This window comes from Neomonachus schauinslandi, chromosome 1 (assembly GCF_002201575.2).
Source record: "Neomonachus schauinslandi chromosome 1, ASM220157v2, whole genome shotgun sequence".
Lineage (NCBI taxonomy): Eukaryota > Metazoa > Chordata > Mammalia > Carnivora > Phocidae > Neomonachus > Neomonachus schauinslandi.
This window is the reverse complement of record NC_058403.1, coordinates 205,675,269-205,702,936: the sequence shown is the minus strand read 5'-3', so window position 1 is coordinate 205,702,936 and position 27,668 is coordinate 205,675,269. Positions and strand designations below refer to the sequence as shown.

The following is a 27,668-nucleotide window of genomic DNA, read 5'->3' as shown; positions in this document are numbered from 1 at the left end:
GGCAAACAGTCACTCTGATTGATCAGAGAGCCTAGCCTGGCTGGGGAGCAGTCTCTCTGGGTTTCCTCTTGTGGCCTGTTGTGCCCAGAGAGGAGGGGGGGTGTCTTCAGTGAGCCTCTCCCTGGGGCTCGGCAGCAGGCTCTGGAGGAGGAGTGAGCGAGAGGCCCCAGGCTCCGCAGCTGTCCTGGTGTCAGGGAATGGCAGTACCAGGCTGCTCTGGTTCCGTGGCTGCCTCCAGAGCAGTGGTTCTCAGTCTTAGCATGCACGAGTCACCGGAAAGGCTCAATAACATGCAGGTGCCTGGGCCTCACCTGCTTCTGATTCAGCAGGCCTGGGGTGGGGCCGAGAATCTGCATTTCTCCCCAAGTTCCCAGGTGATGCTGTTTCTGGTCGGGTGATCCACTTTGAGAACCATTGATCTAAAGCCTAAAGGAGTAAATTCCTAACCTCTTTGAGAATGTGAAGTTTCAGATCATCTTTGCAGAAAAAAAAAAAAAATGCATACAAAATGTTTACAATTTGCAAAAGGGTTCCCAGGCACCACCCCTGTGCTCATCCTCGGACGACAGCATGAGGCCCTAATTGAGAAGAGCCAAATCAGTAAAGGCCAAGGCCAAATGGACACACCACTCAGAGGAGATGCCGAGGGCCGAAGGAGGATGCCTGGTTAGCTGTATTTCTGGCAGAGAGAAGAGACCGCCCAGTGAACGCGATGGAGAAGTCACAGGGCCCGATGGGAGAGCGTGACTCCGGGAGGCAGGAAGACTGGTTGTAGGTCAGCCTCAAGCACCACCACCGGAGCGGCCAGGCCTGCGTCTTCACCTGTCCATTGAAAGTGAAGAGCTATCCCAGTCTCCAGGTTCCTTCTAGCTTTTAACTCATGAGGTTTCAAGGCACCGCAAAATCACAAGACCTCGAGATTTTTTAAAACCTCAACTTGTACCCCGATCAGAGCTGAGATATCCTAGCCTGGTTGGAAGTAGGTTCCAGAAACTAAATGTTGTAAAGCAGCGGTTTTCGATGTCTGGCCATGTCAAGCTGGGATTGGCTTCATCAAGTGCGATGAATGATTTAGGTCCTCCTGAGGGGAGACAGGTCTTGAGGACTAGAAGAAGGCACTGGCCACCCTGTGGGAGCAAGGGCTACCTGGAAGGCTCTATGTCCCAGCCCCTTGGGGGGGGGGCCCAAGCTCAGGATGGCCTGGAGTAAAGGAGTGAGGCTGTGATCTCTCGAGACTCCCGTTTCCTGCCCTGATGGAAGAACAAGCTAGGCACCAGATAGGCCACAGACATGAGGGGAGGCAGTTGCCTGTTTCTGAAAGGACACCTAGCACAAAGGGTCTCCAGCCCAGGACACAAACAGGGATCAGCAGCCCCTACTTGCTTTTGTCAGGGGACCTCTGAGTGGGCAGGAAAGAGCAAATCAAGGGAACCGTTTGGAAGGACAATGTCAGACCTAGGTGCTGGTCTTTAGAGGTGAAGGGTCGAGGAGGGGGCGGACGGCCAGAGCTCAGAAGGGTGTGGCCTGCGCGGGTCAGACATGGGGCTCGATGATTTGAAAGTGCAGCAGGATGGACTAGTCGATTCAGCTCAGTCAGTGGGACTTGAATGCTGCATGCCTGGGCCACACGGAGGTGGCTGTCCCCAGGCTTGCTGGGGAGCCTGGGAGGCAGCCTGCTTCAAAGGCTATGGTGGAGGTCACAAGTATCTGAGAAAAAAAAAAGGCAGAGAGAGATGGATGGTGATTTAGGGTATCTGGCTGGTCCCATGTTGGGGATGGTGTTTTCTGAGCAGGCCTTAAGGAGTGTGGGAAGGAGTGTTGTAGACAGAGGGTTCTGCAGTGAGCACATGTGTAGCCCTCAACTGCTTAGGCTGTGTTCTGGAAACCCCAATTGGTTTGCAATGGGGAGTACTTGGGAGGAGGTGAATGTAGGGGCATGGGTGGTGGAGGACCCCATCTGGGCTCCACCATAGGGGCCTTGAATGCCCAACCGGGGGGGCTTGTATTTTATGTTACACGCAGTCAGAGCTGTGGAGGGGGAGGGGAAAAGCCTGAGCACCTTTGGAGTTGGAGAAGAGGGTTGGGATGAGCCCGCTGGAAAAAATTCACAAGGTCCCTGGAGTGAGAGAGACATGGTTGTGAATTTCAGGCCTCATCAGTTACAGCTGGGTGACTTTGGATAAACCACTCAGCTGCACAGAGCCTCAGTTTCCCCAGTTGTGAAAGGGAAAGAATCAAGCTTCCCTTGCATCAGGGTTTCCCAGCCATGGCACTATTAACGTTTGGATTGTTGGGCCTTTATCCTGGGGGCCATCTCGTGCATTGCGGGGTGTGTAGCAGCATCCCCAGCCTCCACCCCCCCCCAAGACGCCAGCAGCACCCCTGGAAGTGGTGCTACCCAACATGTCTCCAGACATTGTTAATGCCCGCTGCCGGGGACAGAATCCACCCCACCACCCCGGCCCCAGGCAAAACCTGCTGCCTTACAGGGTTGGAGGATTGGACACCACCTGAGTAAAGTACCTGGTACACAGCCGGGCGCTGAGACACTGAACTAAGGAGTACACCGTTAGCACAGGGGAGACCCCTGGGGAGTCTCGTCCTAATCCACGTGGAACCAGTGAGGATAGAGGTTGGGCTGGCTCACCCACCAATAGAAGGAGCAGCACAGGAGCCTCCCAAAGCCTTGCACCTGGGTGGCTGGGGATGGGGCAGAGCTCTGCCCCTCGGGTGAGGGGACTGTTTAGGACTCAGCTCTGGCCCACCCAACCTGAGCCCAGGCTGTAGGTGGTCATCGAGAGCACTGCCCAGAGCTCCAGGGAGGCATCTCCAGGGAAGCTGTGCCTGCAAGAGGCCAGGGACCTCTGCCCCTCCCTGTGGTGCCTACGTCCCCTGAATCCCAAAGGCTGATGCATGCAAGGCACACAGGGCTTGGGGAGGAAACTTGAGTTTGAGGCACAAGAGGGAATAAAGCTGAGGAATGGATCTGGCGACCAGGCATCCCAGGCTTCCGAGGGCACTGTACAGGGAAGTCCTCTCGAAGAGCCTCGTGGGAACTGGAGCTGGCAGCGATGGATTTTCCTCTTGGGCTGTTCTGTAGAAAATGGGCCAGCACCCATGATCCTCAGGCTGCCGGAGTCAAGGGCAAGCCCCCCAGTACCCGGTGTCTCCCTAGGCCGTGATGTGGGGTAGACGCCGAAGGGCCTGTAGTCCTTGGGTGGGTCAGCTGGCCCCACCCCAGGGGCCCACAGAGGGGAGGCATGCGTGTGTTTTCCGGGGACAGTGGGGGTGAGCTGACACATCTTACCTGCTGAGGCAGAAGGTCTTCAAGAGCATGAGCGTTCTAGGTGCGCTGCTTATATGGTTAGATGGCATGTTTCAGTACCTAAAACATGTTCCCTAAGAAAAATACAAACCACTCGTCGGACACCCCCTCTCGTCCCTCCCACAACTTCAAAAGAGGACCACCAAAAAAAAAAAAAAAAAAAAAAAGAGAGAGAGAAACACCTGAGAGACCAAATAGAAGCCTCACACCCTCACCCACCCTGTGCCCCGGAGGAGACGAGCCCATCCTGCATCTTCTACCGGGAGCGCCCGCTCTCAGGAGCGAGCTGGCGTGGCCGCGCAGGGGAGCGTGTGTCTGTGTGGGATGTGCCTTCATGCGTCACTCTATTTATGTTGTTCGCAGCCCAACGGTAGCGGCCAGGGCAAAGTCCCGGGGTCATTTTTGCTACCGCCGCCGCCTCCAGTGGCCAGACCTGTGCCCCTTCCTATGCCTGATTCCAAATCCACCAGCACTGCCCCAGACGGCGCCGCCTTGACTCCTCCATCACCTTGTAAGTGGACGATGAAACCGAAACCACAACGCCCAGCATCCCTGGCCCATCTAAACAGTCTCCACGGCAAAAAGAAAAACCCCTGCCCCGCCCACCACCAAAGCCCCCCAACCCAGAGCGCCATGGAGCCTCCCACCCGGACAAGAGCAGAGCTGAGCCCCCCAGTCATGGCCTCCTGGGCCTCAGTTGCACCAGCCAGCACCCCATGAGCCCCCCTGCCCACCCGCTGCTCCCAGCCAGGGGCCCCTGGCCCAGGCCCCTCCCGGGGGCGGGAGGGGGAGCACAGTGGGGCACGCAGGCCAGGGGTGCTGGCCAGGGTGGGAGGGGGGTGGGGAGGCACAGCCATGCCATCTTCATGCCTGATTGCTGTTTTTTTCATTTTTCGTTTTTTTGTTTTTTGATTTTTGTTGTTTCGTTGTGCCCCGCTACACCAAAAAAATTAAATGTAACCACAAGGCGACGCCACCACCATCCCCTTTTGGCCTTGCCCCCTCACCTCCATTCCGGGGCCCTTGGGCCTCTAACTGTACAGCAGGCTGGCCCCTGACCTCCTCCCCTTCAATCTCACATTTGGTTTCTCGTTGTTCCTCTTTTTTTTTTTCCTCCTCCCATTCCCCTCCCTTCCCCAGGTTGAATGTTCCAAGGACAAGGGAGGGCTCTGGGCCTCGGCTTACTTCATCTCTTTCCTTCTCTCTCTCTCTCTTTTAACCAATGGTAATTTTTGTTAAAGGGAAAAAAAAAAATCTGAGTTGAGAGGCCCCAGGTAGACCCGACGTGTGAAGGACAGGAGAGGTGGAGGGTGGGAGGCGTGCCGTCTGTGGGCAGGGGGTGGGCAGCGCTTCGGGCGCTCTGGGGGCTGGCAGGCCACAGGCCAGGACTCCCTGGTCAGCAGTGGGAGGGGCGGCCCATCTCACTTCTCTCCGTCTCGCGCTCTCTGTTGCCTTCTTTCTCATGGTTTGAGTTCTTTTCCCCTCTCCATCCTCTTCATGCCATCTTCCCATCTGCATCCGCCATAAGACACGAAGTCATGGTCATGGTCATTGGAGGTGGGCAGGGTGGGGGAGGAGGCGCCAGGCTGCAGGGTGGCTGAGGGGCACCCTGGACAGAATCTGGTGAGCACGCAGTCCCTGGGGTGTATCTGGTAGAGGGTGTGTGTGGGGGGGATCCCCGGCATCCTGTGACACTCTTGTCCCTTCTGGGGACATCCTCCCTACTGGGGGTGCAGGACCCATTCCCTCCCATAGAGTTCCAGCCAGAAAACCTGAGAAGAGCTTAGGGGTGTTTGGCTGCCCATTTGCCCCCTCAGGCTCCAGAACAACAAGCCCTAGGGCTCTGCCAGGCCCTCCAGCCTCCTCCTCCTCCTGTGCTGTGGCCCATCTCAGGCCCTGGGAACTGCAGGACCACAGGAACTGGCTCATCCATCAGAGGAGGAGGATGCCTGCTGGGCCTGAGCCTTGCCACCTTTGGGCCCGAGCTGGCAGCCAGCTCCTCTCTCTGACCCTGTCCCTCCCGACTCAGCCCTCCGTTGGGCCCCTTCAAGTTCCCTGAGCCATCAGCCCCACGCTTGGGACTGCCCAGCGTGGTTACATGATGCAGCACCCAACCAGGTGCCCTGGTTGGAGAGGTGGCCTGGCTGAGCTGGCCTTCCCTGAGCAGGGTGGGGCCGGTCCCGCAGAGCTCCCAGCCTCCCACCCTCCCAGGCTCCCTCTTCCCAGACCCAAGAGAGTCCGTGGGAAAGCAAGGGTGCCTCGCTTCAACGAGGGCTATCCTCAGTCCTGCTCAGTGCCTGGTTTGGGGACAGGGTCTGTGGGACCTCAGCTAAAGCCTCCAGGGCCCCTCCCTCACCCCGGACCAGGAGAGAGGACACCTGGCTGAGGTGGAGTGTTGGGGGTGGGGGACAGTGTGTGCTCCTGGTCAGTGAGAGGATGATGGGACCCCTCCGGCCTGTCCTTCCCACTGCCAGCCTAAGCCCTGGCAGCATGGTCTAATCCAGTCTCTCCCTCTCTCAGCAGCCCCGAAGGGCAGTGCCTGGGCAGGCCCCAAGGCCTCACGGGGTCTCTCCCTCTCTTCCCTGCTCTCCACAGCATTCGCAACGACAGGCGCCTCCTCTGCCAACCGGTTTGTCAGCATCGGACCCCGGGACGGCAACTTTCTGAACATCCCACAGCAGTCTCAGGTAGGAGGCCCTACCCATGATGTGGATGTGCGCGTAGGGGGAAGAGGCAGGGGCGGGCGCATCGTGGGTGTTAGGGAAGAGGCTGGTTCCTTGGGGCCAATCCGGGAGAAGGGGCTAGGGCAGGGCTGGAGGGCCCAGGCTTTTGCAAGCCCAGCTGAGCCTGCCTCCCCAGGCAGCCCCCAGGTCCCTTGGCTAATCAGCTAATTGGATAATTAGCTCTGACAGCCCCGGCCCTGGGGAAGGCGGCCAAAGACCTGAGGCTAGAGGCGCTCTGGGCCAGGCCTGGTGGTAGCCCGAGGCCCCGTCAGGAAGAGGACAGCTCTGCCTGTTGCTCTCCTCCCCTCCAGCTGGAAGCCCTGGCCCCCAGCCCTCCCTTCTTCCTTGGCTTTGGGTGGGCTGGGCAAGGGGTGGAGGAGGGACAGAGCCGTCCTGGTGGGCTGCATGCCCAGCGACTCTGGCACCCAGGGTAGGGCAGGGCCTGTTGCCACCCTGGAGGCCCCTCCCTCACGTCCCCATGAATCCTGTTAGAGGGGAGGCCGGGCTGTTGGAACCTCTGGTCCAGCTCCTGTCTGTCCCCAGTTCTCACAAGGAAAACTCCAGCCCTCCTGCTGGAATGCCCTGGATCCGGCTTTGTACAGGCATCTGTGCGCGCGCGCGCACACACGCATGCACGCGCGAGCCCGTGGGTCCCCTCCTCCCTGTGCCTGTCCCCAAGAGGCTGGGAATAGCCCACAGAGCCCCGGGCCCTGGGGTGCAGGGAGGACCCACCTCAGGAGTAGGGCAGAGGCAGCTTTTACAACTTCTCAGAAAAGAATATGCAAATAGCTTTTCTTTTGCACATTTCACAAAAACACTACCCTGTGAGCCGGAGGCCTTGGAGGCTTTCTTCGCCCCAGGAAATCCACCTGGGCCCAGAGCCCCAGGGCCACCTCTTTCAACTCCTGCTCCTTTACTGCTCTGAGGCCCGAGTCCAGAGAAAGTTGGTGGATGGAAGTTTTGTGTGTGCGGTTTGAGGTTTTGTTTTTTTTTCCCTTTTCCTTTCCCTCCCTCCCTCAAAAAAAAAAAAAAAAAAAAAAAGCCAAAAAACTTTGTCAAACTTCAAACTTCGGAGCTCCCTAGTGGCAAGGAGGGGAGGGGAGGGGAACTTCAACCCCCTCCAGCTTCCCGCCCCCTTTCCCCAGAGTCACGTCTGACCCGTCTGGTTTCCAGGAGCAACCAGACATGATGTAACACCCAGATGAACTTGAACTTGGGGGTGTTGAGAAGAAAAACAATGGCTCCGAGCAGGGGCTGGAGCCAGCCCCCTCCGCTGCTCTGTGCCAGGGAGGCCGAGAGAGCCCTGCTGGCAGAGGGCGGGAGGGGGTGCCAGAGGAAGGGACAGCAGGCGGGCCTCCCCTCCTGGCTCTGGGCTGGCACCAGGCGGCAGGGCTCCATCGCTCTCGCCCTCCCTCCCTCCCTCCCTCCCTCTGCCCCAGCGCCTATAGCTCCATGTTGCTTGCTCACTCTTGGGGACCACTGCCACGAGTCCTCCCCCCCCCCCCCCGTTTCCGCCTCTGTGTGCTTTTCCTTCTTCACCTTCTCTGCTCACTTTGCTAGACTTTGGGGCCAAGGCAGAGTTTGAGGCAAGTTTGGAAACGGTTCTTCTCCCCCTTGTTTTGCAAAGGGACCTGAGCCCCGGGCCCAGCAGGCAGGTGTGTCTGGGGGTGACGGTGGGGGAGACTGGAGCCGGACAGGGCCCGCACAGCCGAGAGCCCTTGGGCCTGGGGGCAGGCAGGAGGCTGCAGCGGGCGCAGGGGGTACAGTGGAGGGGGGTGGTTTCCACAGTAACCAGTGACTTTAGCTGATCTCTGGAGCACCAGATGGAGAGAGAACAATAGAATGAGGGAAGAAAAGAGAATTTTAGCAATTTTGTCATTCCCTGGGCAGCGCTTTTTACTTAGTTTTAATCAATTTTGGACCTGGCTCAGGAAGCAGAAAGGGTGAGCAGAAAAAGCCACTTTGTGCTTGGCAGCAGATGCCCCCCCTCTTTCCTGGGACCTGTGGGGAGGCACTGGGGAGCTATCCTGGAACCACCTTTGTCCCTAACTCCAGGCCTTGAACTGGAGTCTTCCTCCTCTGGCGGGGGTGGGGGGACTCCCCAATCTGAGCACTGGTGGTTGTCCCCTGCCGTGCAGCTCAGGGGACCCCAAGGGGACCAGCTTGGCTCCTTGGCTTAGTCCGACAAAGACAGAGGGGCCAAGCAGGCTCTCCACATCCCCGTTGTCCTCTGCTTCCTTTCCCTCACAGGGAGGGTGAGGGCCAGGCTCACACAGCCGTGCTGCAAGGGTTCCCGTGTAGTCTCTCCTTGGGAAGGGGGCCTCAGAGAATACAGAGGCCTGAGACCACAGTGACAGGGGCTCACCAGGCAGCTCCCTCCTCCTCAGGCCAGGACTGGAAGCCCAGGGGCTGGCTGCTGACTCAGCCCCCGCCAACTCACGGGGTGCCTGGGGCCTGGGTTTCCCCCGTGCAGTGCCAAGTATCCCATGAGCCTCCCTTTAAAGGCCTTTAGTCAGTTGATGGGGTTGGACTTCGGGCAGTTCCTGCAGGAGCCCCGCCACAGGAGGGCAGGTCTCCTCTGGGTGTTGTCCAGCATGTGGCAGGAAGTTTGGCATCTCTGCCCACGCAGTAAACGCCAGCACTGTGGCAACCCCAAACCCCCATTCTTCCAAATGTTCCCCATCTGCACCATCCAGTGGGGCAGGCGCTGGCCATGTGTGGCTGTTGAAGTTCAAATGAAATAACTCACTAGAGAAAACTTCAGTCCCTCAGTGACCCTAGCCACATTTCACTTGCTTAGAAGCCGCATGTGGCTCGTGGCTACCACATGGGATAGGGCAAACAGAGAATGTTTCCATTGTTGAAGAAGGTTCTAGGTGATCTAGCAGGCCCTTTGTAACACTAAAACTCCTTGTGTGCATCTCACAGAAGGCCTCCTGTGGTCCCAGAGCCTGAGGGGCGGGTCCGGCCTGCAGGCAGGATCTGTGTGGCTGAAACAAGTGGTTTTAAACACTGACAACTTTCACATGCAGTGCTGTCTGGACTTTTGGCTTCTTTTGGAAAGCTGGCTGATCTGGCTGCCCCGGGCCCTCACTCCAGTGCGGCAGCCTTGGCCCTGGGCTCCCTGTGAGCACGCCACACGTGGTGGTTCGGGTCGGAGCTGTCCCTCATGTTTGAGTCCTGGCTGGGCCAGGCGGGCAGACTGTGTGGCCTCAGGCAGGTCAGCCACCCTCTCCCTGCCTAGCTTCTGTGTGGGGTTGGAGCAAGGGTAGAATGGGCTGCTACCCAGTGCTGGCTCGGTAGTTAGCTCTGCTTGGCTCCTGCAGATCTGAGTCTGTGACCCAGAGCCTGGGTGAGGCCCTGAAATACATTTTCAGGGACCCCTTTTTGGCCCTGCAGGTACTACCAGGCCTACCCAGGTCCTGTAGACCATAGACCATGGAGCAGGACACCTTCCTACCCGCCCCTCCCCCGCTGCCCCCTGGCCACAAGGTGGGGCCAGAGCCTTTGATGGAGGGCATTGCCAAGCAGCCCAGCCTCTGGGTCAGGTGTATTTTGTGATGAGGAGCCGCCAAGACTCATTTGTGGGAAGGTGACTCCCCCTGCTGGCACCCTGAGGGAAGCGACTCCCGCCCCAGGGAGCCTCGGGTCCTTCCCCCTGCGCCAGGTGCCCTGAGGGTAGAGGATCAAGCACAGTGGGCTACGGGGCCCCTCCCCCAGGCCGGTACTGCTAGGGACTGAAGCCATGTGGTGTCCCCCGCCCCCTTCCCCAGCCTTTCAGCCTGTGGGACCTTGGCTGGGGAGTACAGACGGGAATTTCTGCTTTTAATCCAAAGAGACAGAAAGAAAACTCAGCAAGAAGCTGAGCCACCCCCACCCCACTCCCAAAACCCCTCTGGGGACAAAAGCTCCAGCCTGGCATCCTCCCCATCCTGCGGGACCCATACAAAAACCTAAACAATTGGAAACATGGCCAGATCCCAGGTCTGTGCCTTTGCCAGCTCCAGCCACTGGGGTCCCACCCGCTGGGCACAGTGCCCACGGGAAGGCCAGCTGGACCCTAGCACTGGGGGGCAGGGTCTCTTGGGGGCGGCAGGATTCCCATAGGAGGTACGGACAGAATGGGGATGTACCTCTTCGTGGGGTGTTGCTGTCCTTGGCTCTGCTGGAGGTGGGCCCTCTAGGGGCCTTGGGCTCTGGCCTGAAGTCAGCGGGCCAGGTGGGATGGAGAAGAGACTCGTCCCTGCTGTTCTCAATACGGCCTCTTTTTGTCCCATTTCAGTCCTGGTTCCTCTGATAAGATCGACAAAAAGAAATGACAAAATGTAAAGAAGAGGTTCCTCAAACGGGGGGAGAAGAAATTTTGAGACGTGGAAAAATCCCCCGGCCCAGCCCCACCGAAAAGCAAAAATTAGACGTCGTCAGCCACTCAGCCCTTGTCTCCTCCAGCCCGGGGAGCTCTGCAGGCCCCCAGAAGCAGCCCAGTTCTCGGAGAGCCCTCGGAAGAGGTCTCGGTGGAGCTGTGCACCAGCAGCCAAGCAGAAGGAAACCTGCAAACGGACTCTGTTAAAGTAGAGGACAGCAAGAAAGGAAGGATGCAGCAGAACTGCCTTTCTCCCCACCCTACCCTGCCCCGTCCTTCCGGGGAAGGAACGAAATCAACCCAACAAAGCGACCAGCACAGTTCTAAAGGGGCCTGTCCTCCACCCTCACCCTTCCTAGGGGAACCCCATCCCCAACTCGGGCCGGAGCTTCACTAGGGAGCTCGGAGGACAAGCTTGTACAAATGATGGGGTGCAGATCCAGAGGGTTCTCCCTCCAGACTCCGCCCCCTCCCTGCCTGTCTCTCGCCCCCCCCCCCCCCCCGCCCCCCAGCCCCCACTGCCTTGGCCTCTGGCTTCTTCCCCCAGCTGCTCTGGACTAGGTGAGGCCCGTGGCTTCCAGGTCTGCCTGCCCTACCTTCGGGCTAGAAGCTCCCCCACCCCGCCCTGGGAAGGGGTGGGGGCAGGGAGCGGCCCCTGGAGCTAGTTTCTTGCTCCTGGAATGGAGGGTGTTCTGTCACCCCACCCTGAGCTTCGAGGGTAGTTTCAGGGCCCCAGACCCCTCTGTACAGTCCATAGGAAAGAGTCGGAATGCTACGACAGCCCGTCCCAGCCTGGGACAGGCCCCCTCTTCCCTCTCTCCGCAGGCCGGGAAAATCACTCTCTGGCCGCGCCACGAGTGAGGGGAGGCGGGCCCCAGGTCGCCCCCACACCCCAGCCCCGCATGCAGGTGCCCTCGCTCTGCCCCACCGGCCCCTGCCCCTGCCCCTCACACAGACAGCCCTGCTGTGGCCGGGCCGGAGAGTGGAGCAGAAAGGGGACCCCGGAGCCGAGCGAGGAGGACGAGGCAGCCGCCGCTGCCACTGGCTAAGCGCCACCTGCGCTAGGTAGGCGTCCTGCTCGCCGACTTTCAGTCCTTTGGAGGGTGTTGGGTGTTGTCCTTTTTCAAAAGTGTTTTGGAGCTTTCTCTGTCCCCCCCCCCCCCCACTTTCTCCACCACATGGGCCTCCTGGCCACTTCTCTCTGGATTTCAGCTGTAATGTCTTTACTCTTTATTTAGGGGTGGGGCATTCATTTGTTTGGGTCTTTTGCTGTTGCAATTGGGAACTCCTCCTCCATTTGAGCAACTTGGGAACAATTTGGTAACACACCACAGGAAGTAGCTCTCTCCCCCCCCCTCCCCCTGCAGCCCCTTCCTCCCCTCCACGGGATGGTTGGGGGCCAGTCCAGAGGGTCTTCCGAAGCCCCCTGGGAGGGAGGGAAGCAAGAGCATGCCCAGCCCCCCTCCAGGGTGTGACTTGGCCCCTCTGGCTTGTCTTTCTGTGCCTTACTCCCTCCTCCCTGCATCTCCCTTCCTAGGCCCCCTTCTCAAGTCCTTGTGCCTCTCTCTCTCTTTCTTAACTGTATGAAAACACAAAGCACAGGTCAGGATCCTCTGAAAGTCAGTCAACCCAACATTGCACCGTAGGGGTGGGGTGTGGGCTTTATTTATTGTGACTCTAGTTTGTGAGGCTGTGGCCCCAGCAGGGAGGGAGGAAGGAGGGGAGGGAGCTGGCAGGGGAGGCGAGGAGGGCCCTGACCTGGGGCAGAAGGGGCCAGCGAGGGGTGCCTCCTCCTCAACTGGAAGCCACAAGGTGGCTGGCCCCGTGAGTGGCTTTTGTTGGAAGTTGAGCGAAGGCCCTCCCCCATCCGCGTGCAGCCCTCGGGGAAGACCGGGACTGAGAAACAGGGGACAGGGGATCCCGCGGGAGCCTGGGTGGGGGGGCGTGGGGAGTAGGGCGGGGGTGGGGTGGGGGGCCGGGTGGGCCGGGCGTGACGCGCGGTCAAAGTGCAATGATTTTTCAGTTTGGTTGGCTAAACAGGGTCAGAGCTGAGAGGGGAGCGGAAGGGACCCCCTGCCCGGCCGCACGCGCCCCTTCCCTCGAAGACAATCGGGGCCGCGGGCGCGATGGGCCCGCGGGAGCCGGGGTCTGCGGGGCGCCCGCCCGGGCGAGGTCGGAAGCTGCAGGCCAGCTGGGCCGGGGCGGGAGCGCGCCTGGCGGCGCTGCCCGGGCGGGCAGGGGGGTGGGGGCCGCTCCTTTCCCAAGTGTCGTTGTGAGGGGCAGGCGAGGGGCGACGAGGGCGACAGGAGATGTGGGGACGTGTTAGAAGAGAAAAAAACCCACAAAAAATATATATGGGGGAAATGAACTTTTTTTTTTTCATTGAACCAAGTGCAATGCATCAGAGAGTTTTCCTATCTTTGTATGTTAAGAGATTGTTAAGAAAAATTCTATTTTTGTTGTAATGTCCTCGCGGCTCTGGGGACGCTAAAAGAACTGGGCCTGCCCCGCCCTGCGCGGGGATAACGAAAGCTGAGTGTTTTTTCCTTTTTTAATTTTTTTTTTGTTCGTTTTCAGTTTTTTTTTTTTTTTTTTTAAGTCGTTTTCCTGCGTTGACGAGGATGATCTGGGGTTTTTATTTGTTTCGTCGTTCGTTCTCGGTTTCGGTGGGAGGGCTGAAGGAAACGTTCACATTTTAGAGTTAAAAAAAAAAACCTCGACATTAAAAAAAAACAAAACAAAACCACAAGATCAAAAAGGAAAAGGACGAGAGAAAATTATTTTTAAGATAATTCAACATAAAAACCCTGGTGCTTCTTACATTATAAAGTACGTTTTAAAAAAAAAAACCCACAAACTATTATACATAAGTTTATGAATCAATTAAATATCCTGCACTTGTTAGGAACACGCATATCCCTTCTTTGTTGAGTTTAACGGAACGGGACAGCGGCATACGCCCGGCGGCTGGGCTGCTCTGGCCGCGGGTCTCCCCGGGCGCCCCCTCCCCAGCGCCCCCTCCTCGCCTCATCCCCGTCCGGGCACGGGGGCGCGGCGGGGGGGGTCCCCAGCCCCTCCCCCGCAGAGGTCAATGCCAACGAACAAACGTCCCCTCCCTCCCTCCCCGCCCCGAGCGCCCTTCTTTGAGCCAGACGCCAACTTGACCCTCACCAGCATTATCAGGAGCGCGCTCAGCAAGTTGGTAGTTACCCTCCCTTTTCCCCGGCGCCCCCGACTCAACATCACTCCTTCCACCCCTACCCCGACCCCCGTCACCCACCGGGGAGCAGGAGGAAGGCTCGAAGCTCCAGGACAGGACCAGCCAAGCTGACAGGTCGATTCGCCCAGGCCCGCGCCCGCACGCACGCACGCACACGGCCCCGCACACAGCCCCACCCCACCCTGCAACCAGCCCCGTCGACTGCCTTACACACCCGCCCCCGCGCTGGCCGGCCGACCTAGTGCCTTGTTCTCACCCCCGTGCTGGCGGAGCGGACGCCGCGCTCTGGGTCCCAGAGGGGCCGGGTGGCTCAGACGACCCACCATTTCCTCACCCCGACCGTGCTGAACGGACCCCCCCACACACACGAGAGAAAATAAAGGAGCAATAAAGTCACGAGAAATTTCGTCCCCCAATCGAGAGCCCGAGGGGCACCCCAGCCCCGCCTCTGCTCCCCCCCCCCCCCGGGGCGCCCCCCCCCCCCCCAAGCCAGCCTGGGCCAGCCCCGCTTCGGCCCCTCCCGGGAGATCCGTGCGCCCGACCAGCACCAGCATCGCGGACCGCAAAGGCCGCCCGTCCCGTCAAACAAGTTTCTTCTTAGGCTAAGAAACGCAGTATATACGAGTATCTCTATATATAGTACTAATGGATTTGGTGTGCTTCCCCCTTAGCGTCCCCTGTCCCTCCGCTCCTCCTCCTTCAGCCTGGTCTCCCCCTCTCTCTGCCCTCCACCCCCGTCTCTGCACTGAGATACATAAGAAACAAGGGTAGTTTACTGTCTGTTTTGTTTTCTGGGTTTTCAGTGTCCTAGCGGAATGCAAGTAGGCAGCCAGCCCGTCTGTTCCCTCTCCGCCCCGCCCCGCCCCGCCCCGCCCCCGTCACTGCGCTTCTGTTATACCATCTTTGCCTGACTCTCTCCGGCTTCTCCATTGAATGGCTAATGTGTATGTGAAATAAAGAAATAAAGAAAAACAAAAGTCAGAGCGCCCGAGCTTTCGCTAACGCCATCGTACGGGGACCGGTTTGGGATTGGTGGGGTGGGTCGCGGCGTCGATTCTGCGCCTCCGCCGACGCGGTCCAGGGGCGTGCATCCACGAGTCTCCAGGAGGGGGCGCCGGTGAGAAGGGCAAAGACTCCCCGGTCCCTCCCCACCTCTCTCCGCGACCCCAGCCCGGAAAAAAGAGGCACCACTTTAGTCCGATGACCTGTCTGCCATGTTGGTTCCCGGACCTCGTCCCCGGGAGAGAGACGCGGGAAAAGGCGATTTCCAGCGGGCGGTGGGTGATTAAAAAAAAAAAAAAGGTCTGCGGGGCCCCTGGGGGCGACAGTCGCCTTTCCAGACCCCGTTGCGGACGTCCTCACTGGTCTCTCTTCGGGGGAGTTCGCTCCAGAGCAGGCGCAGGGCATCGACCGCCCTGGGCTGAGTTCCCGGTGCCCCTTGGCTCAGAGGCAACGCTGCGGAGGTCACCGCACCTCAGGGCTCACGGCCGCTCGTTCCGTCTTGATGGGCCGAGCCGCCCCATCGGGGCTGCTGTCGGGGCCGGCCGAGGGCGCGGGCTGCGAGCGCACTACTGCCTCGGCCCTGCGACAAGGCCCGCGGCGGGCGGCGTCGTGGGGGCCCCGGTGCGCGGGCCGTTTGCGGGGCCCGGACGGGGCGGGGCCTGCGGCCAGAGCGGCCGCCTGGTCGCGCAGCAGCCGCACCAGGAAGCCAATGTATTTCATGGCCAGGCGGAGCACCTCGTTCTTGCTCAGCTTCCGGTCGGGCGGGTGCGTTGGCAGCAGCTTCCGGAGCTCTGCGAAGGCGCCATTCACGTTCTGCTGCCGCCAGCGCTCCCGGCTGTTGGTGAACACACGCCGGGCCACCTTCTGGGGCTGGTGCCCTGCGAACAGGAGGGCTTGGGTTGGCAGCCGAGGCCCAGGGGGCGCCCCCTCCTGCCCTCGCTTCAGGCACCCAGAGCCCTCGTGGGGACTTCCACACAGGCGGTGGGCTGGGGCTCTCTCCACCGGAGGGATCCACAAGTAGGATCCATGTGTAGCTCCCCAGCTAGTGAGGCACCCGGCCCCCACCCCCACCCCCTCAGCGCAGACAAGGACCATCACAGGCCCTGGCTGCAGACAACTGAGGCCTTCTGTATCTCTGTCCACACCTTTATGTCAATGGCTGAGATTCCTAGGGGCATGTTTCTTGTGGCTGTCAGGCTGGGGAGTTGTCCCTGTGGTCTGCATTCTGGAGTGTGCCCCTGCGTGTGGCTGGAGGTGCATATGGGTCGAGAGGTTCCCTAGGTGTGAACTCCTGGTGCATCTAAATGGCTGTGGTTGTCTGATCGTTGCCAGGTGGTTGTGGTCATGTGGCTGTGGTTCTGTGGCTGACTCTCATGTGGCCATGGTCCTAAGTGGCTGTGGTTGTGTGGCTGTCTCTTGTGTGGTTCTTGTCCTGTGGCTGTTTCCTGCGTGGCTGTGCATTCTATTGGGGCTGTCATTTTGTGGCCCCCATGCCATGGTGCATTTTGCCATGACTCTTTGTGGCTTGTTGGGTGGCTGTGGTTGTGTGGGCCAGGCCACGGGTCTGTGGTTTTGCACATGGGTGTAACCTGAGTACTGAGTCCCCGTGTGGACTGTCCTGTGTATGTCTGTGTACACCTGCAACACCTTTCCCTGTGGCAGACAGGAGCCCCGGCAGATGGCTATCTATGCGCACAAACCCATACTCACCCTCAGCCAGCTCCAACTCACAGTGGCTTGGTCTCCGCTTCAGCCGGCTGCTAGGGAAGATGCCAAAAGGTCCTGCCGGCCCAATGTAGAGGCTGTAAGGGGTCGTGGGTCACTAATGCCTTGTGGGCAAGGACCCTGGCCCTGGCTTCCCCCCAGGCCCCAGCCCCCCACTGACCTGTTAAGGAAGGGGTGAGGGTGATAATGCAGGGCCAGGGGCGGTGGGACAGTTCCCAGGGTAGAGAGTGGTAGCAGTGGGGGCCGCAGGGCGCTCAGCTCCGTGGTGGCCATGGTTGCCCCTGGGGGCCTGGTGTGGCCCAGGCTGATCACTGGCACGCCAGGAGGCAGCCTGGGGGGTGAGGAGCCTTGGTGGCCCATCTCCTTCACCTTCGGGGGTCCAGGTGAGGCAGGCTTGGGGGGCAGAGTGGGTGCTGGGCTGGGGGCACACACCATTTCGGCCTTCTCAGTCATGGTGGGGCCCACCTCTGCCTGGGCCTGGGGCGGGCACATGGACCCCAAGGGGGTGCTCACCTGTGGGAGGGAAGGAAGCCAGTGGGGAGGGAGGAATCAGATGCCATGCACATCCCTTAGCCCAACAGAGCCCTCAAAGGAGACGGAAAGGGCAGGGGGATGGTGGTTCGGTGTGTGAAGGCAGGTGGGCTCAGAAACCACCAGGACATGCGAGGGGGATCTGACGCAAGGGCAGGTGGCAGCCAACGAATCTCTGGGGGGCCCTGAGCTCGGCAGGGCCATCTCTGAGCTCTTTGTGACCCATGAGGGCCTCAGTTGCCCAGCTTCTGAGCAAATGTCACTTATTCCAGAATCCTTCTCACCTGGAGCCTGGAGAGGGGGTGAGGAAGGAACCCGTGATGGATCCTCTGGTCCCCAGGATGACCCTGTAACCCTCAGATCTGATCCGGAGACCCGTCATTGATACCATGTGACCTTAGAATCCCTCTACAATTGACTCTGACCCTTCACTGATTTCCAAACCCCCCCCCCCCCCCTGACCATGTGGCCCTCAGCTATGACCCTGGGGGCTCTTCTCATTGCCTCCATGTCACACCCTGAAAGTCCCCCATAATCGCTCCATTGACTCCCACCCCACTGAAAATGTCCCCCTTACTAACCCTGTAAAGCCCACTGCTGACCCTATGATCAAAGATGCTGACCCAGCATCCCCAAACCCTGACCCCACTGCCCAGTACATACAGTCATGTCCCAATCCTTCTCTGGCCCTCCCTGGTGTCCCCCACGCCCCATTTCCTATCCCCATCAGCATCCACTCCTTTGCTTAGACGGTTTGGCCCCATGGCTTGGAGTGTCCGGCAACTTCTGGGACTCCTGGCCCCTCTGCCCCCTCTTCCCTACCTAGGCCCTGGGGAAGCTGGCCAGGACTCCCACTTAGTGGGTCCCCCCTGATGAATGAATGAATGAATGAACGAACGAATGAATGAATGAATCCAGGCACTCCCAGGATCCCCCACCTTCAGGCGGACTCCCTTCTTACCCCGGCGCTGGTCCTCCTGTTTGGTGAGTGCCCTAGCTCTGTCCTTCAGGGCCAGGATGCGGTTGGGTTTCAGGCCAGGCTCCGTGGCCCCGATCCGGTCCGGCCTCTGCGTTCAGGGCCGCTGGGAGCTTGCCGCCCCCTCCCGGCAGCGGCGTCGGGGCCGCGCCTCTTCCCGGGCTCCCGAAGGCCGCCGCGACGGCAGCGTGGATCCCTCGAGGGAAAGTGAGCTGCTCCTGGCCGGCCCGCCCTCTCCCCGCCCCCGGCGGCCCAGTTTCCTCCCTCTCACCCCCGGCCGCGCCGGAGGATGCTGGACCGGCACAGATAAGGGCCTGGCCGACTGGCCGCGCCTGATAAGGAGCCGGGCTGACCCCGGAGGAAACCGGCGGGCGGGGATCTCCGAGCGCGGGCCTCACAGCCCCGCCCCCGGCCGGCGACGGACGGAGCCGTCACCCCCCGGGCCTCACCTTCCGTCCCCCCAGGCCCTGGAGTGGCCCCGGGGCCTCTGAGGACCCCGACCCAGTGCACAGCTGGGAGTGAGGTACCCGGATGCACGCAGAGGGGAAGCCGAGGCAGGGAAGGAGCGGCCTCCAGTATCGCTTGGGTTTCGCCTCCGGCTTTGAACACCCCCTGCCCAAGTGTCCGGGCTGATGGGGGTGGAGGAGAGCCCTTTTCCGGCAGTGCCGGGGCCTCGTGACCCAGGGCCCCCTCCTGCTCCTCCTCTCCTCACCCTGCTTGGTTCCTCTTTTTACACCACCCCTCCCGGGCTTTGCACCACCCCCACCCCAGACGGGGGCACTGGAGGGAGGGCCCTTCTTACAGTCGGCCCTTGGGGGTCCAGCCCGGGGCCGGTGTCCTGGGCCCCCAGGCCTGCTGTCCACACCCCCTTTTCAGGCCCGGGAGGATGAGAGGAAGTGCCACAGCTGGGAGGGACTTCCTCGGGTGCCAGGGCTGGCGAACTTCACAATAGGTGTCCCCGGCGCGTCTCCACAGGATGCGGATCCTCTAGGCCGCAGGAGCACACAGCCCCAACTTGGTGGTCTCTGGCCCTCATCCCACATCACAGGCCACTTCAGGGGTGGAGGGGACGATGGTGATAAAGAGGCGTTGGGCAAGTATCTGGGACTGGTGGTGGAGCTCAACACCGGCCTGGAGCCTCACCAAAGGGAGGGCCCCCCCCCCCCCCCGGAATAGCTTGGTAGCAGGGACAAGACTATCCCTTTCTCCAGGGCCCTCCCACCTGGGCCGGTCAGGCTTTGCCTCCGGGGGCCTCTATCTGGGGAACAGCCGGAGCCACCACCCTCCCAGGAATCTGGCGGAGCCCAGGAGCCAGTCCACCAGCGACCGTCCCACGGCCCCAGGGAAGCAAGAGTTCATTCATCTCTAAGCCCAGGAGTTACCTGATGACCCCTACAAGCGAGGTTCTAGGCTTAGGGTCATGACGGCTGGGGATGAAGCAGACAGAAAGGTATTTGGGAGGGCCCCACAGCTACCGCGTGGGGGTGGGGACTGTGCCCTAAGCCTCTCCGTTAACGTTGCTAACCCTCTGTCCCGGAGGGGAGGGGAAGCAGCGGGCCTGCCAGCCTGTGTGCTCGCCTGAGGGGCCGCAGGGCAGGAAGCACCTGGTCTGGAGCGGATGCACAAGGCGCCTGGTTCCGGTCCGGCTTCCGCCGCCGCGGCCCCGTGGGGAGCTCAGCCAGAGAAACCAGGCGGCGACGCGAGGCAGGGCAGGAGCTGGGTGACTGGCGAGCCGGCCTGCGTCCGCGTGCTGGCCGACAGGGGGGGGCAGGGGGGGGGGCGGTAAAGGTCCCACGGGCACGAGCACACGGCTGCCGCCCCGTGGCCGCCTCGGGAACTGCGGGCACCAGCAACGGGGGGCAGGGGGGGGTCGGGCGCCTCGAGCTGCAGGTGGTCCGTTCCCACTCCCCCACACAGACAGAACACCCCAGACAGAAACACGGACAGCACTTCAGTTAGGCAGGGACGAACAAACCCCGGAGTGCCAGAGCTCCCCCGGGGGGGGGGGGGGGTAAAAGGGGCAAAGGGAAAAAAACCCCAAACAGGCCCCCCCAAGGCAGATGGACAGACAGACCACAGGCGGCCTTCTCATTCGGACAAACGACAGTCGAACGGATGACATCTCTTTATTGGCTCAGTCTACTCCTGGACCAGAGGCCACGCCAGGCCCAGGCGGGCTCTGGTAAGGAGTCTCTGGACGGTCCTCGGGTGCTGGGGAGCTGTGGGCGTAGCAACACTGGTCCCCGCGTTGACAGGTGCCCTGGTGGGAGGATGGGGGGTGTGAACCCCGGCCCAGAGCTCAGCAGCCTCTGCTGGGTCCTTTTCCTGAATGGGGAGCTCACTCCCATACCATGCCTGCCCCAGGTCTCCCAGCCCCGCCTGCCCCTGGGTCTTGTCCTGTTGCTGGGAGGGGGATCCCCGGGCCCCGCGGGGGGAGGTGGGGGTGCCCCACCTCCTTGAATCTTTTACAGGGAAATGTCTTGAGCCGGGCAGCCCGCTGGACTGGGTCCTCAGCAGGCTCCTTTCTCTTGTTCTGGTGCAGCCTGCTTCTCTCCATAGCCTTGCCTGCTGCCTTGCCCCTGTGCAGGGAGAGGAGTAGCTGGGACCCCATGTGGCCTTTGTGCCCCCCCCCTACCCTGGACACGCCCCACCGCCACCCTGCTCCCCTCACCCTGGTCGGGCGCGGGGCCGCGGGCCCCAGTTGGCCTCGGGATTGGCCTGGAAGCGCTTGAGTCCTCGCTGGCGGGAGCTGGGGTTGGCATCTTCCCGGATGGTGAAGTCGGCCTGCAGCCTGGGGAAGCGGGAGGAGGGGCTGAGGGACAGATGCCCTCGGGAGTGCATAGACCGCCCGCCAACCTCAGTGCGGCTCCACGCGCTTCGGGAAGACTCCGGACTCTCATCCACTTACTAAACATTTTATCAAATGCCTACTGTGTGCCTAAAACCTGCCACCAGTAAAGCCAAGGTCCTAGTGCATGGGACAGCGGGACAAATCAGAAATCAGCAAAATCACATTGTGTTCAGGCAGGGGTGAGTTTTGAGAAAAACGGAGCAGGATAAAGGGAACGGGGAGACGGGGCAAGGGGTGCAGGGCAGGACGGAGTGGTCAGACACCTGAAGGAGGTGAGGGAAGAGCCATCGGGGGACCTGGGGACAGGCACTCCAGGCAGAAAGAACAGCGGTCATAAAGGTGGTAAGGGGGGTGCTGTGCCTGGGGAATTGGGAGTGAGGAGGCCCAGCCCGGAGGGACTGAGGTGGGGAGAGGGGTGTAAAGGATGACAGGGAGATCACAGGCAGATGGTGCAGAGCCTGCAGGTCCAACTTGGGATTCTAGCGAGTGAGGTGGGAGTCACAGAGGGATCGGACTCAGGTGCTCACAGGTGTTACCCTGGCGGCCGGGGGCCGGGGGGGGAGGGCAAGGGGGAAGACTGTGGCTCTCACTTGAACGAGCACGGGTCTGTGTTGGGGGGTACCCGTGTTGCCTGCACACACATGAGCTTCCCCGGCCCGTGGGCAGCCCCGTCGGTGCCATACCTGGGCTCCACACCGAGAATACGGAAGGCCGGGCTGGTCTCCGACAGGCGCTCCCGCCTCACCGGACACTCCTTTCCCTGGGAGGCAAAGCTCAACGGTCAGGGGCTGCTGGGCCCGACCGTGTCCTGCACTTGCACCCCCGGCCGGCCAGGCCAGTGCTCACCCAGCAGCGCATGATGTCCCAGAGGGCCGAAGAGGGGGCATCCGTCTTCACGGCATTCTTACAGGCGTGGGAGAGCGAGACCCGGAAGCCAGCATGGAGGAGGGCCGACCTGGGGACCGAGGGGGGCCACGGTCGGCAGGGGGGTGGAGGTGTGGGGCTGGACCCCAAAGCCAGTGCCGCCCTGTGTGGGTGTGAGCCCCCCCCCGGTTGGACGGGTGCAGCTGAACGGCTCGCGGGGGCTTCGTGGCCTGTGTAATGCCAGCGATCGGAAGAGCAAGACCGGCCCGACCGTCTCCCCCGCCGGGGCGCACGGCCTCCGTGCCGTGTTCTCAGCGCCTGCACATGGGCACATCGCGTCTCCGTTTCACAGGAGACTCTGGCCTGAGAGGGCTGCACCTGCCCAAGGGCGCCCAGAGGTCAGGTCCCTGCGGGACCCTCACCGCAGCTGCAGGAGGCTGGGCGTGCTGCAGTGGATGGTGCGGCTCAGCTGGTCCAGCGTGTAGTAGAGAGGCACGTCCGGGAGCTCCTGTGACGGGGACACGGTGGATGTGGGGTGGATGGAGGAAGGATGGCTGGGCACAGGCGGGCCCCCCCATCCCCGTCATGGCCCGGCCCCCACCTCAGTGATGACACTCAGGACCCCTCGGATCCGCTCTGAGGTGTGGAAGCGGCCAGGGTTGGTGCTCACAGCCTCTAGGACACGACCCACGAAGTCCAGGTCATGGAGGGGCTCTGCCCACAGGGGACCGCCAAGCTACAGATACACAGCGGCCAGATGGGAGGGGTCAAGACAGCCACAACCCCAGTGCCCCCCTTGTTTCCCCTGCCCTGTCTCACCTGGTGTCGCTGCCCACAGTGTTCACACTCGGGGGCGACGGGGGGACCACAGGCTGCAGAGAACTTGACCCTGCAGAGAGAGGGGTGGTTGGGGGGCAGTGACCCTGGGACGCCCCCTCTTCACCTTCCTCCCTGGCTCCCCCTTACTCACCGGCCACCAGAGGCTCCTGACGCTTTGCCAAGGTGCTGAAGGTGGAAGGTCCCACAGCCCACACACTGGAATACCAGCGCCTGCTTGCTGTGGGGGAGCAGGGGTGGCCCTAAGTTCCCAGCATGATCACACCCCGACTCCTCCCTCAGGCTAACTTCACCCCCATCAGGACCCCCACTTCCCCGGGGCGGGATCATCCCCCCCCGACACACACACCAAAAGGCCCTGTTGCCTCCTTCCATGCATCACCCTTCCTTGCCCCAGACTAACCTGGCTGAGGCTTTGACCTTGGCCTGGCCCGTGAAGACACGAACAAAAATGCGCACATAGAAGTCAGCGCTGACACTGAGCAGGGGTACCACAAAGCGCTGGTAGCAGTTGGCTCGGAGGTCTAAGCTGTGCAGGACGATCCTCAGGGCCTGGGGTGGGAACCGGGCATCGGCCATCAGCCACACCTCCACCGTGGCCTCCCCCTACCCCAGAGGCTCACAGCTCCCTGGGCTCCAAGCCCAGCCCCAAGTGTCCTGGCTGCGTGACCCTTGCCAAGTGAATGCCTCAGTTCCCTCATCTACGAAATCGGGACAGTCTGTATCTCTTTATGGCCCTGCTGGGGGTACCGCACAATTAAGGAGAGCACGGGCCCCCCAAACTGAACATATTCTGGTTAGCATCGACAGTGTGCCCCATTCTGTGCTCCAAAGACCTGTGTTCCGGCTTCCCAGACTGACCTGATGACAGGGCCCTTAAGGAACAAAGACGAGACATCCTCCTTTCCAGCCCACGGACGCAGCCAGCCCCTGCCTTCTCGAATCCCCATGGCAACCCATCACCATCATGCTCATTGCACAGATGCAAAAACCAAGGCCCGGAAAGATGAGAGCAATTGTCCAAAGACGCTAGCAAAGCTAGGATGTGAGCCCAAAGCCAAACCCAGACCTGAAAACTGCCTTTAAAAACAATTTTGAAAAATTGTTAAAACAGACGATACTGGCTCCTACCCTGGACAAAACCACTGCCCCCCAGACGACCAGAATTGGCAGCCCAGGCTCTTAGGACTGTGCTGGTTATGGACACGCTTGTCCTCCACATCTTGGGACGGAGCTGGCCCCGGATGCCTGGAGGAAGCTAAGTGGGTGTGCGGGGCGGGGCAGGGTGGGGGAGGCTGGGGAGCGCCCTCACCATCTCGTGGCAGGCGCGGCTCTTGAGGGCCATGGCCCCGTACTTGCTGTAGCATGTCTCCCCACTGTTGCCGGCCAGCACTGCCATGTCCGTGCACGTCACGCACAGCAGCCCTGCGAGGGCCCGCACGGTGAGGACCCTCCCCGCACCGACCGCGAGCCGGGCTCTGCACCCCCCGGGGCAGCGCGGCCTTACCTCCTTCGCTCACAGCCTGCACGGCTGCGTCCAAGAAGGGGGCAGGGCTACCGTACGGGTCCAGGTCGATGACGTCAAACCGCTCCGATGCTTTCTGGTGCTGGTACATCAGCATCCTGGGAGCGAGAAGGCCAGGTCCTCAGCCCCCCGCCCCAGGGAACTGCTCTGTCCCCTCCGCGTGTCCTCTCGTTCCGTGTGACCATTCTGGCCTGGATTTGGGGGCCAGCTGCCTAGGTTCAGATCTTGGCTTGGCCGTTTGCTAACTGCGTGGCTCTTCCTCCTTGGACCTTGGTGTACTCACGTCTAACAATGGCAACAGTAACAGCCCGCAGACACGTAGCATACATGTGCCGGACAACAGTTTCAAGCAGTTTCCAGCTCTATTAACTCAGTTAATCAAATAATCTTCCAGACAAATCTATGGATTGGGAATGATTATTCCCTCTGTACTCGAGGAAATGCAAATGCTCCCTTCTCGGTGTAGCCTGCCCTGACCGTGTTCTTTAAAACTGCAACCCACCCACCACCTTCCTCCAGCCCCCACTCCGCCCTCGATCCCCACCCCCCGACCCCAGCACGTTTCACCTCTACCTTACTACATAGTTTACTCATTTGTCTCATTATTTGTTATGGTCTTTGTTTCCTATCAGGTTTCTTTTCCTAAGATTTTATTTATTTAGCTGAGAGAGAGGGAAAGCGAGAGAGAGAGAGAGAGAGAGAGAGAGAGAGAGAGAGAGCACAAGCAGGGCAGAGGGAAAGGGAGAAGCAAACTCCCTGCTAAGCAGGGATCCTGAGGCAGGGCTGATCCCAAAACCCTGGGATCATGCTCTGAGCTGAAGGCAACCGATTAACTGACTGAGCCACCCAGGCGCCCCTCCTATCAGCTTTTAATACAATCAGGAAAGCAAATACTTTCCATAGCAAAGACTTTTTGTTTTCTGTAAAGGATCCGATAGTAAATATTTCAGGCTTTGTGGGCCACAAATGGTACCCTTTTGAACCCTTTAAAAATGCAAAATCATTCTTAGCTGGTGGGCCCTAAAAAACCGGGCACCTGCAGGTTGTCTACAGGGCCCCTGCATTAGAATGTGAATGCCCCAAGGTCAGGGATTTTGTCTGTTTTGTTTACTGATGCCTGGCACATTGTGGACGCTAGATATGCGCTGGTTCATTTGAATGAATAAAAGTACCAGAGGTTGCGAAGTTAAGTCTAAAATGGAAACCACGGGTGGTACACGTTTCTGGCTATACGAGCATCATCTCTCATTTAATCAACACAGCATTAGTATTACAACTCCTGTGATACTAATATCCTCATTTTACAGACAAGGAAACTGGGGCTTAGAGAGACTAAGGTACTCTCCCAAGGTCACAGAAAAGACTATGACAGACTTGGGATTTGAGGCCAGGCAGCCTTGCTCTAGCCTGCACCTTCCAGCCATCGGGCTCTGCTGCCCCAAACCTACCGGGCGTCTGCCTGCCTGGGATGCACCAGGTGGGCCACACCGTTGAGCTGCACGTTGCGGCACATGAGATCCACGGCTCGGGCAGAGGCATCGTTGGCAACCACAGAATGCAGCCCAGGCACCTCTCGGGCAAAGCGAATGGAACGGAGGCCCGAGGCTGCCAGACCCTCCAGCACTCGAAGGCCTTCCTGTTGGAGTAATCAGGGAGCCCCACTCACATGGATTCCTCCATCCTCTGCTGGGCCCCAAGGAGCCCCCACCACCCACTTCCTATAGCTCTCCCGCCTCAGGAGCCTTCCTTCCTCCATTACTGGAGGACTCCCGGCTGCGCCTCCTATGTTCAGGCCCCACCTCGCAGATCTCCCCCACGGCAGCTGTTCGAGGTTGGTCTCCTGGGGCCAGGTTTGCACCCTCTTTCAGTTCAGCCTTTTCCTCCTCTTGCTCTGATAAGTCCACGACCACCTTTTGCACATCCTTCTCACCTGGCACCTTGACTGGAGCCACCCAGAAGCACAAGTCAGCGGGTATTAAAGCTCCCTCTGAGAGACCTCCCCCTATTTCTCAGGATACAGAAGATTCGGGGAAGAAAATCTTCCTCGAAGCCCCTGGGGAAAGCCTGAAGTTAGAAATAAGCCCAGGGCCTGCTGTGTGGCTGGAGCCTTTCAAAACATTAAGGGAAAGGGGGCGGGGCAGGGAGAGAGCTCGGAGTGACCCCCGCCCACCGGGAGACTGGACCCCGACTCACTCTGGATTCCTTTGGCCGCAAGCTGAACGCGAGCAAACTCAGTGATCACGGCACATCTGCGGGAGACTGAGGGTTAGCTCACACCCCCCCTCATCCCTGCAGTTCCACTGCCCTCTGCTAAGCTGACCCCAGCCCCCTGCTCACGTCAGGTCCCGGTTGAACTCCTGCACTGGGTTGTAGAAGACTTCGTTGGAGCTGGGGAAGGCTATCTTGGCGGCCCCCTCGGTGACCGTCGTCTCCTGAGCCTCGGACGCGGGCTCTTCTTCGCGGGGCGCGGTGCCGTTCTCCATTTCGGCCGGATTCGGTAGCCCTTGCGGCTGCCCCTCCATACACCTGGCTCTATAGGGACTGCAGGCGGAGCGGAGAGTCAGCCTCAGCCACAGACCGATTCTCGCACGGGACATCCGCGGGAGCCTCTGCCCGCCAAGCCTGGTTCGGGGGGCGGGGGAGGGCATAGGAAGAGCCTCAGAGAGCTGTGTCCCCGGGCCCGGTGGCCTATACATCGGTCAAGATTAAGAAGACCCTGCGGCCTCAGTAAGGTGACACCACACCCCATCTTCGGAAAGACCGGCCCCTGAGAAGCCAGAAGCCCTCGAGCGGGCCGGACCCTGGCCTGTATCCTTCCCCGCGTCGCCCACGCCTTTCTCACCCTCGCTCGAGGCGCCGAAGACCGAATTAGTCTGGGTGCACGTTTCCCGGATTACACCTGGGCGTCGCCATGTTGGCACAGTGGGGGGGGCAGGTCACATGATCGATTTTAGCCAATCAGTGATGCTACCTACAGTGGGTGGCCGGGATCAAAATGCACGGCGGAAAGCTCGGAAAGTAGTGTGGATAACCTTAATCACGTCGGCTCCCCCGGGAGGGGACGCGTCACTCGCCCCATTTCACGGATGAGGCAGGTGAGGCTCAGAAAGGGGGCGGTAAGCGGAGAAATTCAACACCTACTGATCGGCTTCTGTGTATTGAGTGCTGTAAGCACACTATTTCAGGCCACTCTGCAGGAACAATTAAGGCTCTGAAGTCAGATTACTGAGTTTGAATCCCAATCCTACCACATGGTCTTGGCAAGTTACTTAAACTCTCTGGGCTTCACTTTCCTTATCTGCTAAATAAGAATGCTAGTTTCCAATATAGAGCAAAGATTGAACTACAGAATGCCTGGAAATTGTGCAAAGCAGTCCCTCTTCAAGTAATAAGCTCTCGATAGGTTCTAACTGGTGTAGGACCTGAGGAGAGCGTAATGGGCTGCACTGCCTGTGTTCCAGTCCCAGCTCGGCTCACAACTTGTTCTTATCCCTCTCTATGCTTAAGTTTGCTCATTTGCAAAATGGACAGAACTTTTTAACGTTCGTTCCTGGGTTGTGGTGAGTTTTAAACGAGTTAGTGCAGGTTAAATGCCTAGAACGGAATCTGGCTTGGCATAAACATAAAATCGTTAACTTTTATTGTCGATTCTTGAGCCTGGGTTTGATTCCTGCCACCTGCCACCGCTTACTTGCTGGTGATCTTGAGCAGGTTTTTTCAGCTGTA

At 60.1% G+C, this 27,668-nt stretch overlaps 3 protein-coding genes across 6 annotated transcripts in view; 1 reads left to right on the top strand and 2 right to left on the bottom strand.

Annotated features, from left to right (window-relative positions):
- NFIX (nuclear factor I X) overlaps positions 1–12,346 on the top strand; it is a 95,560-nt gene extending 83,214 nt beyond the window's left edge. For 2 of the 3 annotated variants that reach the window (XM_021705105.2, XM_021705104.2), the window contains 2 exons: positions 5,921–6,012; positions 10,331–12,346. In XM_021705105.2, the coding sequence (XP_021560780.1) occupies positions 5,921–5,992 (72 nt within the window). In that variant the 3' untranslated portion in view covers positions 5,993–6,012; positions 10,331–12,346. Of the gene's footprint in view, positions 1–3,688; positions 3,837–5,920; positions 6,013–10,330 lie in introns of all 3 variants that reach the window. The other variant, XM_044913186.1, reaches the window with a different exon arrangement.
- Positions 12,347–14,828: 2,482 nt separating this feature from the next.
- LYL1 (LYL1 basic helix-loop-helix family member) lies at positions 14,829–18,480 on the bottom strand. Its single transcript, XM_021705100.1, has 4 exons — positions 17,851–18,480; positions 16,519–16,871; positions 16,344–16,435; positions 14,829–15,511 (listed from the first exon to the last, which is right to left on the bottom strand). The coding sequence occupies exons 2-4, from the start codon at positions 16,848–16,850 to the stop codon at positions 15,096–15,098; spliced, it is 840 nt and encodes a 279-aa protein (XP_021560775.1). The 5' UTR covers positions 16,851–16,871; positions 17,851–18,480; the 3' UTR covers positions 14,829–15,095.
- A 1,452-nt stretch (positions 18,481–19,932) lies between these two features.
- Positions 19,933–26,856, bottom strand: TRMT1 (tRNA methyltransferase 1). 2 transcript variants are annotated; one of them, XM_021705256.1, is made up of 17 exons: positions 26,785–26,856; positions 26,280–26,483; positions 26,136–26,191; positions 25,742–25,884; positions 25,391–25,578; positions 23,925–24,040; positions 23,730–23,842; positions 22,821–22,969; positions 22,551–22,637; positions 22,400–22,469; positions 22,182–22,316; positions 22,003–22,088; positions 21,563–21,671; positions 21,400–21,476; positions 20,537–20,656; positions 20,318–20,444; positions 19,933–20,125 (listed from the first exon to the last, which is right to left on the bottom strand). In XM_021705256.1, exons 2-17 carry the CDS (start codon positions 26,462–26,464, stop codon positions 20,000–20,002), a joined length of 1,887 nt encoding a protein of 628 aa, XP_021560931.1. In that variant the 5' UTR covers positions 26,465–26,483; positions 26,785–26,856; the 3' UTR covers positions 19,933–19,999. The 2 variants fall into 2 exon arrangements, with proteins under 2 accessions (XP_021560931.1, XP_021560930.1); XM_021705255.2 differs by lacking the exon at positions 26,785–26,856 and having other exon boundaries at positions 26,280–26,498.
- Positions 26,857–27,668: the final 812 nt, after the last annotated feature.